This window comes from Aphidius gifuensis, linkage group LG4 (assembly GCF_014905175.1).
Source record: "Aphidius gifuensis isolate YNYX2018 linkage group LG4, ASM1490517v1, whole genome shotgun sequence".
Taxonomy (NCBI): Eukaryota; Metazoa; Arthropoda; class Insecta; order Hymenoptera; family Braconidae; genus Aphidius; species Aphidius gifuensis.
Window position 1 is genome coordinate 2,527,606 of NC_057791.1, and position 14,772 is coordinate 2,542,377.

General features: G+C 23.6%; 2 protein-coding genes across 2 annotated transcripts in view; both read right to left on the reverse strand.

Moving 5' to 3' along the window:
* Nucleotides 1-3,579, reverse strand: part of LOC122854456 (sestrin homolog) — a 64,082-nt gene extending 60,503 nt beyond the window's left edge. Inside the window, exon 1 of the mRNA XM_044155114.1 lies at nucleotides 3,554-3,579. The gene's annotated coding sequence lies outside the window, so the exon portion shown is untranslated. The remainder of the gene's footprint in view (nucleotides 1-3,553) is intronic.
* A 4,673-nt stretch (nucleotides 3,580-8,252) lies between these two features.
* LOC122854457 lies at nucleotides 8,253-9,326 on the reverse strand. Its single transcript, XM_044155116.1, has one exon. It carries the CDS (start codon nucleotides 9,168-9,170, stop codon nucleotides 8,901-8,903), a length of 270 nt encoding a protein of 89 aa, XP_044011051.1. The 5' UTR covers nucleotides 9,171-9,326; the 3' UTR covers nucleotides 8,253-8,900.
* Nucleotides 9,327-14,772: the final 5,446 nt, after the last annotated feature.

The following is a 14,772-nucleotide window of genomic DNA, read 5'->3' on the forward strand; positions in this document are numbered from 1 at the left end:
TGAATATATATATTCAACAACGTGTTGCTAATATGAATATATAAAATTAAAAAAAATATATCTCCAGTAGAATTTCATGAGTCGTTTAGACTCACTTGTAAATGACGCTCAATTAACCTCAATTTGATAATGTAACTCAGTTGGAGGTTTCACGATGTATATAAATTGGTGAAAAAAAATAAAATAAAAAAAAACAAGAAAACATAATCTCACAAACATTTCCGCAATTTTACTGTTTTTTTTATCATCATAAAAAATATACATACACACAAAAGTCTCTATTCATTATTTTTTATCTTTTTTTTTGTTTTTTTTCATTTTTGGTCAACAAAACATTATGTTTCATTCTTTCAATTGTAATTTTAATTTATTAAAAAAATAAAAAATAAAATAATAAACAATATATATAACCTTGATGTGTTTTTTAAAAAAAAAAAAAATTTATATTGTTAAAAAGTAATAAATTAATAACGATGTAAATTTTTGTATAAAAAGAAAAAAAAAAAAAAAAAGCAATCATAAAAACAATTAGATAAATAAAATTAAATAGGCTATGTGAATTATTATAAATAAACGAATTAATTAATAATAATTTTCTGATGTAAAAAAAAAAAAGAAAAAAATAGTATAATTTTTTTTTTTCATTTTTTACATTTATTATTTTATTTATTACGCAAATGAATTTTTTAAATTATAAATAGGATTTCTTGGTATTTGGCAACCACTGTTGTTTACCAAGTCCGTCCATATTCGGTGAGCCATTATGCCATATATCATTGTGGATACACATACGTTTACCTATACTACTTAAAAATTGACGTGTATAAAAATATAAAATATTTTTATAATTGTGTATATATTTATCTGCTAATCTATTATGGTATTAGTACACACACATGTATACTTTTAATTAACTATTTTTATTTAACTTGATTGTCGAGTTTTATTAAGTTTATCATTGTTTTTTTTTTTTTTTTCAATTTAAAAATTTATTTGTTATACTACTCGTTCAGTAATACAAAGCAAAGCTTGACTGATATAAAATATCCTATAATTTTTAAGACAAATTTATTTAAATTATTTTTTATATATCTGGTAGATATTGTTTGTGTTAATTTTTTTTATATGCATTTAAATTTGCACATAATACACGAGTATGAGAATTTCAAGTACAATTATATTTATGTATTCATTGAAAATATATGTATTTGTGTTAATTTATTAGTGGTTATTGATACATCATTAGCATTTTCATGTTTAAATTGAAAAAAAAAATCATCTTGTATATTTTAAATAATTTCTAAATATTAAAATTAAATTTTTTAAAGCAGAAAATAGATTTATAAAAAATATAAAACTTTTTTTTAAAAAATAAATATGTAAATTTTAGTCTATTTATTATTATAAAAAAATTTGTTAACGTATTAGATTTTTGATACTTCGGTTCATCGCTCTGACACCGATATTTTGTCATTGATTATTTGTAAAAGTATCTATACCTCGTCGAGACAATCCGATCAGTGTTCAATCGTTTTACGCTTGGGAAGCCCAATGAATACTGACAGGTAACAGAGCGCAAGATTTAACAATAGCAAAATAAAATAATATAAAAAAAATATATATTTAAAAAAGGGTTGTGTACTGAGTTTTAGAAGAAAAAAAAAATTATAAAAGGTGTGAGTAAAGGTGTGTATTGTAAATAGATAAAATAAAAAAAAGAAATCGATGAAAGCAATATATGCTATAAGGTGTGAGGGTGTTGGATATCTTGACGACGACAAACGTGACTTGGTTGATGAACTACATGAAATAATAAATTTCACTCGTTTCATGTATAAACAAATATATACATAAACTCAGACATTTTGATAAGACGTTATAAACCAACTGATAAGACACACACATTCAAAAATGATTATCAACTTTTTTTTCTTTCTGATATTACGGTTTCTAAATAATAAAAAGTAAACTGATTCTTTAAAGCAAATTTAAATTAAAAAACTAAAAACTATGATTAATATTTAAATGATTAATCAACATGATATTTATAATATTATTTGCAATGAAGTGTAACTGAGGTGGGTATTTCAATATACTTGTCCCAGCATGCCAAAAAACATTAACCTAAATTTCAGGGTTGAGAAATGTTGTAAAATATGGATAGAAGGACATTAGACAAGTGACTATATAAACCGTACAAAAACACGATGAAGTGGACATTGAAGAATCGATATACAGTTTTAAATGTCAGAATGACGTTTTATGTCGATTTAAATACTATATATCTTATACAACTTTGAAGCACGCAAGTTAAAACCTCATTCAACCATTAATTTTATTTTATTTATAATATATATATTTTCTACTTTACGCAAAGCTTCAAGCACTACTTCATTCTCGAGTTGAATGTACAGTATACATGCCCTCAACATTTCAACATGAAGCATGAGAAATTATCCTTTGCAATTTAACAATTTTCCCTCTATTACAAACTTAAATTCATAAAAGGCAAAATAAAAATATGTATATATAAATTTACCGTACAAGTTTTATATAAAAATAATATTATTTTTACCTGTCACAAGTTTGATCATGATGGGCTTATAACTACTTCAAACATTAGTCTTTTTTTTTGAACTTTTATACTACTTATTTAATTTTATTTGAATTTATTTCGTTGAATAAATTATATGTTTAAATTTCAGTAAATCAGTTTGTATATATGTTTGATAAATAATCATTACTTCAAAAGTGGTGCTAACGAACTTGGCATTCCCGGAAGATCTTTATATATCGACACTAATTTTATGATGACTAACGTACGCGTACTTCAACCTCAAAAGACGGAAAAATTTGCTCACATAATTTTGTGCAAATGGGCTTCTACGAATTTTCTTGTGAGGCAAAAATCAGAGATGATAAAGAAGAAAGGGATTTAAATATAAATCTTCATTGAATGGGCGTATATATAAAATTATCGTGTTAAATATACACACACACACAAGCTAAATTTAAAATGTGAAAATTTATTTTGTATGTGTGAGATAAAAAAATAAATAAATAAATAATTATATTACCTTTGACTGGTTGGTTATTTATGTGACAGAATTTTATAATTAAATGAGATGACAGAAGGTATCGCGTGAGAGTGGGCAATGGTCCAGCAGATCAAAAATATAATTTAGTGTCTTTCGTACATTGTATAATGTATACATTGCGTTATTGTATACACAACATCAAAAATCATCTGGCATATAATCACATCAACTGTGCTATATTCATAAACATAAACTTTACCAAATTATTTTATTTATATTCAAGTCAAATAATAATCTATAAAATATATATTTTCATACGTTATTATACTGAACAATATTAAATTAGGTCAACGTTATCAACAGGGTATTATTTTTCTTTGAAAAAATATTTATTTAAATATTTATTTAGCTTGGGCTTGAGCTCGTTATATTCTATTGTTTTTAAAATAATTTTTTCTTTACACCTACAAATTTAAAATAAAGAAAATAAATGCAAACTTTTTGGCTTCACTCACCCTTTCATCGAGGCTGTTGACGTCTGGAAGCTAAAACAGAAAAATAAATTAAATTAATAAATTATATTATTTATATTTCAAATATTTACTATGATTATTGGATTTTAAAAAATTAAAGGGGCAAATTGAGGCAAGCGACTAGCGGTAGAATGATCAAGTTAAACGAAGCTAAAAACTGTTTTATCAATTTTCATTGGTATTGCAGTTTTTACTAGAGCAACAATACCGACAGTCTGAAAAAAAAACTGTAAATAAAAAATCAGCAGTGGGCTTTAAAAACTTCAGTAGATAAAGTCATTTATATTTTCTGAAAATTTAAAATATATTTATAAAACAGAATCAGTGTGTAATTAGATGTCGTTACAAGTCCAACATAATTTACATGAATTTTTTTTAAAAATAATTCGTCGCAATCTGTTGAAAAATAAAAAAATTTAATTTTTCTTGATAAATTGCGTGTTGAAATCAATTTAAGAACAAGTGTACTTTGTCATATAACAAGTGCTATTATTAACTCATTGAAAAAGTCTGTGTGGGTAGTTGAAATTAAAATTTCAATCCAGTAGAAAAAAAAAAAAAATAGTATAAAAAATTGTATCAACATGCCAAGTAAAAGAAGGTTGATTTTCAAAACTTAATTAATGAATTTAATATGAAATTTTATTTCGTGATTTATACCAATTCATTTTACTAAAACTTTGGTTTAAAATTAAAAAGAATTATCATGAGAATATATATAAAAACAAAAAAGCAAAGAATGTAATTAATTATTGAGTATCATTCTCGGTTCAAGTTAAATAGATGATTTTGTGAAGGTGTTTCTAACGAAGCAGCTATAATTGCATTTCTCTGACTTTAGTTTGCCGCAAAACCGAGTGTCGACGAAATGCCATATTGCTGATTATCCGTACACAAGAGAATTCATTACTATCGTTCAGTGGTATTAAGTGAAATTCGTGAGACACCTCATACCACTTAAAAAAAAAAAAATAATATATATATCACGAACGTGCAATCAATGTTAAGAGAATATTTTATTTTTTATTTAATTTTATTATTATTATTATTTTATTCACGACTTTCATCAACAGAATTTGCCGAGACAAAATAAAAGAAAAATAAAGGAAGGAAATAACGCCATGAAAAGAAATGAAAAAAAAAAAAAATGAACGAACTACCTCAATGAGAAGAAATATCTGAAAGGAATTTGATTGTTTGATTTTTTTTTTTATTTTTGAATATGCAATTTCGATAAAGGCATACGAATGAAATTCAAATAAATAAATAAAAAAAAAAAAGCATTTTCAAGAAATCGATTAAGGTTATTTAAATGCAAGACACGTTTGTGACGTTTGCTCTTGTCTCTGAGGCATCAACACGACCAAGAAGATGCATTGTCTTTGATTACCATGAACAAAGTGTTCTCACGTGATGCTAATAATATTTCGGTTAAATTTTAGAATCACTCCAACAACATACACACACTCTATCTCATTTTTTTTCTCAATATTGTAATGTTATATAAATTTAGTAATATTATACAAAGTAAATAATAAACGTTTGTCATGTAAATTTTAGTTTAACAAGTCTGGCTATTTTTTTGTCTTGACTAACACACATACTGACCGTTAAAATAATAAAAATATTGTAAAATTATTGCAAGATAGTTTTTTTAGAAAAAAAAAAAAAATTAATAATAGTGACAATCAAACAGAGTGAAACAGAGTATCACAAAACAGTGCAAAGAAAAAAAAAAATAAATATTATGACAGACACTGGAGTGTCAAGATTCCTCTTGTTTATTTATTTTTTTTTTCATTCAACTTTTTTCATATACTTCAACTCAATGTTATTTACTTTTTAATCATTTTTTTTTTTTTCATTTTATTTTTAATATCAAAATTATTATAAAAAGAGCAGTCAACTATTGACGCGAATTTTTTCGCTATTGAGTATTGTTTTGTATTTTTTTTACTCCAAAAAAAAAAAAACATGGAGTAATGATATTTTGATGACGTATGTGTGGGTGTGTAAACGACCAATCACGAAGGGGATAATAACACTATGATATAATGGAGGATGACGATGGCGTTTTTTTTTTTTTTTTATTGACGAAAAGGGTAATGTCCCGGAGAAAAAAATAACTCATCCGAATCCATCACACTTGTATTGAACTCGATTTTTATGAATGAAAAAAATTAATAATCGATAAAATGTGTATTAATTAATTATCTAACTGGTTGAATTATTTAAAATAAATGGAAAATAAAATGACATACTCTTAGAAACCCCAGCTGTGACGAAATATCCATCATCTCGATTTGGAAATAATTTTTAACAAATAAATCAATAATCACTTGATAACATTAACAACACAAATTAAAATTAAATAAATAAAAACACTTGTATATTTTTATAATGTAAAAATCACGATAAAAAACGTCAAGAAGTTTGCATCATTTTTTTTTTTTTTTTTTAATTCCACAAAAAACTAATAAATAACACAATATATAATTCACGATTTGACTTTTTTTTGAAATATCAATAATCATCGCTTGTTTGAGTAATTAGATTGTTAAATTATTTTCAATTAATGTTTACTTTTAATTAAAAACGATTGATAATTATCCCGAAATGATGCGTCCGCTTGTTCATCAGAGTAACGACTGGCCCAAGGTCAAGATTTTGGTTTTTTTTTTCTATTTTCTCTCGACCAATAAGCGGCCGAATAGAATCATGGCCGAAAACTTGAGAAAAAAAAAAAAAATAAGGCGCGGAAATTTGAAAATAAATATATGAAATTATAATAAAAATAAATAAATGGATTTTGTTGTTAATTAATTAGAATTGAATAGTTAAATAAATATAAAAAATAGATATTTATTTAAATTTTATTTAATTGTATTTTTTTCAGGCGAAAAAAATAATAAAAAAAAAAACTTTTAATGATTTTTATGTCATTTATAAGTACAGCTAATTGAAAAAAATTAATTAAAAAAAAAATCATGACACCATCTAATCTCTCGACTTTTAATTATTCATTATATATGCAAATTAATTTAAAATATAAAAATCTGAAGTGATTGAGAGTGTGAGTCAACATAGCGGTATATTTGATGACAATTAAATTTTCACATATAATGTAATTGTATCACGAAAACCACGTTATTTAATTATTCATTGGGTTAATAATTAGCTGACCGCTATTTAATTTTTTGCTGGTTTAGCAAAAAAAAAAAATGTATAAACGAAAAAAAAAAACAAATAAAATACAATTAAAATAATAAAAATGTTATGATTTATTATCTCAAGCCAAAAAGTTTAATTAAACTAAAAAACTTTTCTGCTACGTCAAGGATTTTTTTATTATATATATAATTATTCAACTTGTGATTTGAAAACTTCCCCTTTTTTTCCAGTTACGTATTAATTTTTCTGTTTATATTTGAATGGAATTGATTCTACACCCCTTTTCAATTTTATTAATTTTAAAAATGAAAAATTTCCATAGGCTGTCTGTCACAGTATGTTGATTTTCCGAAAATCCAGTTAGTTGAAAAAAATATATAGGTATATATATATTTCATCGAGATCGTTTATTATTTGAATTTTTTTATTTCACCAATTTGCGACCACTGGAAAATGAATGCTTCAAATCGAATGATATTCTCGTCACGTTTCAATCATTTTTCACACCAACTATCGAGTATTTGACCATAAAAAAAAAATAAAATACAAAAATAAAAAAATAAAACAATAAAAAAATGAATTATGAAATAAATTTACATAGTTTTTATTGAAATTTTTTTTAGCTTTTATATTATTGAAAACATAACGAAATTGTTACATTTTTATTTTTTTTATTTTTGACAATATTAAATTACATTAATAAAAATTTATTATAAATCAATGTTATAAATATTATTTAATATTATGGTATATACATGACTTGGTTTAATATTTATTTGTTTAATATTTCGTTGATGTAATAACCTTTGATTGTTATAATAATTACAATAATATTATTAAAAGCACCACAAGCAAAAAACATTTAATTTTTATGAATATGATAATTATTATCATTAGTTATTATTATATAATATGCAAATTTTTTATTTGCCAATTATTATTAACGATGTTTGTCTTGGAAATACATGATATCATTAATTATTTATATACGTAGTTGTAAAATCAATATTAACTTATTCATTCAAGTAGGTAATTTTTCAATCTGACCTTATTTTTAATTTCTCATAGTAATTTTATAAAGAAAAAAAAACATCAAACAAATGTAGCATAAAATATTTAATAGAAATTAAATAGTGCATATCAAAAATTATATTTTTATAATAGTTATTTTTTAAAAAATTATTGCCTTTATGTTGTAGATTTAAATGAAATTTATTTTATCATTTTAAATAGATTTTTTTTAACAGTTTTTGAAGATGAGAAAAAAAAAATTCATTGCCTTGTCACGTAACAGTCATATTTTATTTTGTTATGTTTCACAGAAAATTTAGGTGATCAGATTAGAAAAAAAGAATTAAAAGTTTGGCAGTTGATGAAATTGATCACGAATTTTTTAACTTTTGCACATGCAATTCAAGAGATCGATAAACTTTTTTTTTTTTCATACTGTTATTTATGTTTTCTTATAAACAATGTTAAACGAATTTTGTTGGCTATCAGATAACTTCCATTGAAATAACGTGTAAACAAGTTTGATATCTTTTTTTTTTTTTGTCATTTGAAGAAAAAAAATAAATACACAGTGTTTAGAGCTACAGTTGTTTTAGTAAATTCATCAGATGCCAAAGAAAAATAAATACATCAATTGTATAAAAGCAAGATGAAAAATTTTATCTAAAATAATAGAATATTTTTTGTTTATTTTTGCTTTCAAGTATCCTAGATTTGTCAATCTTTCAAAAATTCTAAAATACATACAGTACATGTATACGAATAAAATCCTATATCCACATTTGACTGTTTTTTTTTATCTTGTTTTTACTCAAACAATTTTCTTTTGAAGTTTCATTTCATTCAATTTCATAAAATCACTTTTCACAAAGAAACCATCAGTTTTCTTTATCAGATTTTTCATTTTATATTTTTTCTAATATTATATATAAATATATACAAAATAATTGAAAATAAAATAAAAGAAAAAAAATTATAAACAGTCTTATTATTAGTTTCTCAACAAATCACTCATCACATTTGATTATTTTTCAGTTTTAATTAAAAAATAAAAAATAAATAACAATCTTAATTAAAAGAAAAAAAGAAGGAATAATTTTATAAATTAAATAATCAATCAAGATGAAAAAAAATAGAGTTGATTAATTTAACCACCAAGAAGTAACCATGGCAATAAAACAGTGACACAAAGTGCAGCAAGACAACTTGCACACATTGCCAATGGACTTGCTGCAATTTCTTGTTGTTCATTGTCACCATAATCTTCATCTCTTTCATATTCTCTAACTTCAACGTCACATTTAAAACATACACGAGTTGATTTTGTATGAGAACTGTCACGTCGTAAAAACAATGCTGAACCTTTTTTTTCCAATTTCCATCCTGGTTCTTGTAACAACATTCGTGTCATCTGCATTTTATCTTCTTTTACTTTATTCAATATTAATATATTTTTTTTATTTTTATTAAATTTATGTTTTGCCACGATTTTCACAGCACCTCGGTGAGGATTTGCTTATTATTATTGTTTTATTTTCCGTAAATTTTTCTTCAATTTGGTTGTTTTTTGTGTTTATCTGAAATAAAAAAATTATTATAAATATTTTTACACAATAATATATAAAAATTGAAAATTTAAATGCATTTTCTATTTACAAATAACTCTTTAAAAATATTTTTTTATTAAAATTAAAATAATAATAATAGTTTTTATTCAGAACAAAGTTTTAAATAAATTTTTTAAAATTATTATTTAAATTTTTTTTATTGTAAACTCGTAAATGTCAAAAAATAAGGGAAAAAATAAAATTTTGTCTTTGTCAAACTGTCTGTTATGTAGAGAACAATAGTATTTTTTATTCTTTAAAAATATTTTAAAGTAATAGAAGTAAAAATAATAAAATTTAGTATAGAAAAAAATAAATTGGAAACAAATGTCTCTTGTTGTTGTTCAGACATTTTACATTGCGATAAAGTATCGTGAAGTTGTGGTAACGAGATTTTCAAATGCAATTTCTTGTACGTGCGTGTACGAGTGGATAATTTACTAGCAAAAAGTACTATATACGCCCATCGAAAAATACTTGGCTAAGATTGGGGGAGTTTTGCAAAACATGGGGGCATATTCGATTCTGATTGTTATCGGATGAGAGAAAAACGAGACTTTTGGACTCAAATACCATACAAGTTTGTGAGTTTGTTTTATTTTTTTTTATTTTTTCATTTTATTTTCTTATTTGTTATCTTCTTTTTATTCCCTACAACTTATCGAATGCAATTGTGGGCATGAAAAACTTGAGCATATACTTTTGGCAGAGAGAAAAATAAAAAAATTTATTTCTTTCTGAAATAAGAGATAACAAAAATATTGTAATAACAAAAAAAATAAAAATTCAAGTATATACTTTTGCAATGAAATTGGTCAATTAAAAAAAAAAAAAAAGCTTCATTATACCTTTTTAGCAAAACACAAAAAAAAAAATATATATCTAGTCTATTCATTATACTCATTATTTTTTTATTCAAAAGAAAAAAAATGTTATATTAAAAAAATAATAATTATATTATTATTATTTTGTTTTTTTCTTTTGATAAAATTATTAAAACAAATATTAAAAAATTGTACAACAAATACTGAGTATAATTTTCATAAATATAAATTTATAATTTAATAAAAAAATTTAATATTATGATGATAAAAGTTTCTGAACATAATTATATAAATGAGATTGAAAAAAAAAAAACGACTCATATTATATATATATAATTTTTTATTCTGCTTTTTATGTTGAGTATGCAGAATAATGTGGTTTTGCAGATAATCACCAACAGCTTGGATGATAACGCTTCATCTGGTTTAGAAAAAAAAAAAAATAAATAAATAATAAAATACAAAACTAGGTTGAATAAACTACCCTCAACTTAACTCGTATCATACACAAGACTTTTCATGTGGTTTTTTCGTATAATTTCAGTCTGTGGTTTTTACTTTTTTTTTTGTAAAACTTTTACTCGTTTTCTTTCATACTGTTGAAAAGTTTATTTGCGATTGGGCAATTCGGTGCACATGTTGGTCGCACCGTTGGTCAGACAATGTATACGACGACAATATATAAAAAATAGAAAAAAAAATAAATAAAAACTAACTACTCTAAGAAGAACAAAAAAAAAAAATTAGAACAAGAAACAACTTGAAGCTTTTCAATATTTTAACTGGTTCTTTTGTTTTGCCCAAATCAATTGAAATGTAAAAATTATGTTAATTAGTAATTTCAATAATTATTATTTAAAATAAATAATAATAAATAAATTATTTAGTATATTTTTTAATATATATTCTGTAAGCTCGAAAAATAATAAATTTATTTTGATCAAGTAATTAAAAAAAAGCAAAAAATATAACAAGAGAAATATCGAAAATTATAAAATCCAGTTTGAATAATTTACTTGCAAACACCAGCAAGCAATAAATAATGCTTCAAAAATTTTAGTTGAATAATAATATTTTTTTTTAATTACAATATTCAATTAAAATTTTACTACTGATTTATAAGCAAATCAAACCCTCCAGTTTGCTACTCTGTATTGAAAATATTTATTTTTAATATTCAAAAACACAACCACGAATTTATCTACTACCTTTTTTTTTTTTTTTATTTTTTAATTTATAGTTTTTTGTAATTTTTTATGCTGAATATTATAACAAAGGTAAAAGGAGGCAAGTTGTTGAGTGTATATATATGCACAGTGCTTATCAGTTACCTGCATTACTGAAAAGTGTACCCAAGACTTTGGAAAATATATATACACACAACGTCAAAAGAATATTTTTTTTTTTTTTCTTTTTGCATATACAACAACATCGTCGTTTTACTTTATGTATATATATATACAGACGTATATCAAGTAAAATATACAAAAGTAAACTTGCGAGTTTCCGGAGTTTTTGAAGTACGCATTTTCTTGCAACCGACGGATAGTTTGTATTCCTTTCCTCGTTTCCTGCTCACGTAAAGTTATTTTTTTATTTTTATATCAACTTTTTATATAAAATTTATATTTACTTATTTTTATAAAATATATTATTTTATTTTTCAACGATCAATAAATGACACTGTAAGTTTATGTTTCTTGGATTATTTGATAAATTTATATACTCAAATATTTTTGTAATAATAATAATATATAAAGTGGAAAATAAAGTAAAAATAATGATTGATTTTAGTTTAAAACAAAGTTTGACTTTAAAGTTATACCTAAAATTTTATATAGCAATCGTAAAAATACAATGTATCCAAGTGAAATAGAGAAATGCACTTCAATTTGAGTTTGTATATTTGTATGTTTAAAGTTCAATGCTGTAAATGTCTGATAAGAATTTGCGATTTTATTCTATACCCAAGAGTCAAATTTACAACTGGGAAAATATATTTTTAATAATGAAAATATTTATTTATTATTATTAATAATATTGAAAGCCATAAAGGACACCTTACTTGATTATATGAAAAAAATATATTTGAAATATGAACTCGTTTACAAACTCAATTTACATAAATAAATATAAACAAGTTGATGATATTGAACATCAAAGAATATATCACGATAAAATAATGAAAAAATAAGTAAAAAAAAAATGGAATATAATTTATTTACTATTCAAAAAAAATTGTATTTTAAAATGTTGAAATAATATTTGGTCTTTGGAAAAAAAGTATATTAATTAAAAGTTGCAATGAGCTTAAAAAACCAAGTTTTCTTCTGTACAGTAACAGAAAAAAAAAAAAGCATAAAGAAATCAGAAAAAGTTGATGATAAAAGCGAAATACAAATTTACATTTCAACCTGGATTGGTAAAGTTTCTTTTTTTTTTATTTCTTTAATTTACCAAAAAAAAAAAGAGAAGTAAAAGTATAAATTTAAAAAAATGTAGTGTCAAGTTTTATGCATACATAAATATTAATTTAAAAAAAAAAAAAGTATAATTTTTTTAGTAATTTATAATTTAAAAAAAAAATATATACAACAATGTCAATTTGGCTAGTTTATTTGTTTGTTCAAAGCCCTTTTTTTTGAGTTAGATAGTAAGTACAAAATTCGTTTGACAAATCAGCAAACATTTTCAAAGATAAATATTCATAGAAATGAGAGTCAGTGTGATCATATACCTGTCCTTTAGATAATTAATGAAAACATAGTGCTGTAAACATAAAAAAAAAAAAAGTCTACAAACAAAATGAAAAAAAAAAAAGGTATAAAAAAGCCTTGTATATAAAATAAAAATTAAAAAAAAAAAAAAAAATTATTATATACAACGTCTATTCAGAGGAAAAATAAAAAATAATAATTTTTTTTTGTCTTTTTATTTGGCATATGGGGTGACGCGTATAAGAGTTGGTATGCGTGAAATAAAATAATCCCCTGGCGAGACTTTGCGGATGTGAAACGACGTTGACAGATGGAAAAGCGCGAAATTTTTTTTTATGCATGGTTAAAAATGTTTTTTTTTTTTATTCTTTGTATGCAACATGATATTATTTTTCATTTTATTTCCTGATATTTTTCATTCATTTCTATTGAATTCATGACTTTTCTTTTTTTTTTATTTTTAAATAATTGTTGTATTATTATTATGTGAATATTTTATTTCGATTCATTTTTCTTTTGTTATAGTTTTTTTTTTTTTTTTATTGAAGCAAAAAAACACATGCTAGCCTAGGGCCCAATGTCACTATGACTTATCTCTCGTACGTCTGACTTGTCATTTACTTTTTCTACTTGACAGAAGTATCTTTTCACCCCTCAGTTATTTCACCTAGTTTCTTTATTCAACCTGACATTTTACTGAATATATATATACGTATAAATTCCCTCGGGCTTTTCACTTGCAACCATTTTGCAAACATTTCCGAGTCTTGCATGTTTCTTTAATTTGTTTGTCTCTAAATGCTCGTTAGGAATAATAAGCTTGAGAAAGACGACGGCTGCAATTTGCCCAGTTTCACGACAACTTTGTCTGCTATATTTATTGTTTTATTGTATTTTGAATTTATAATAAATTAAATATTCTTATTAAAAAATTTAATAATAATTTACTTGAAATTTAATTTTATTAATAACTTAAATATATACTTGAGATAAATTAAAATTTTAGAAAAAAAAAAAATCAAGTAAAATATATATCAGATTATTCTGTTGGTAAAAAAAAAATTTGATTTATTGAAACGAATGAAAATTAAATTCTCAAGAGCATATACACTGTGTGCAGTAGATTTTTATAATCCAAAGGATAACCGTAAATTTTTTCTTGGTAAGTTCTCAAGGGTCTCGTTTTGTCCAAGTTTGCAATAAAAAAATAAAAATAACAGAATAAAAAAATAAAATAAAACTACATCCTACTTTAAAATGTTTTTTTTTTTTTTCATTTCCAGATTGGAAGAGTACGTTTTCGCGTAATGACCCCTTGCAGTGCACCTTTTCACATCCCTCGACTCATTCGTGAACAAGTATAATCGTTTTTCTGTATAGTGTTTTTTTTTCTTTATAAAATATAATACATATATATATTTTTTATATTCCACCACAAATAAAGCAGCATTGAGTGTGTATAGCTTGAGTTATCCAAGTACAAAATAGATTTCGATCGTGTGAATTAAAGAGTGAGTGAGTGAGAAAGTCGAGGTAAGTTTGATGTTTTTTTTTTCTTTTTATTTCAAAAAAAGAAAAAGAAATGTTTCCGTACGAACATTGAACGTGTGCTTCCGGGCTTTAATCTCGTTCCAGTGCTTTGCTGCTCGTTGTTAAAGACCATTAGAGCCAGAGTGAAGGAGTAAAGTGGGAAAATAGTAAAGAGGAAAAATCAAGAGGGATGTGTATATATATATATATTAAAATTTTTTAAGTGAGAGTAAGTGAGAAAGAAAGATTAGAAGATACCTATATGGAGATATATGTATAAGGGAATAAGAGAATGGAAAATGGGATTGACGCTTTTTCAAGCAAAACTAAAGTATTGGAGA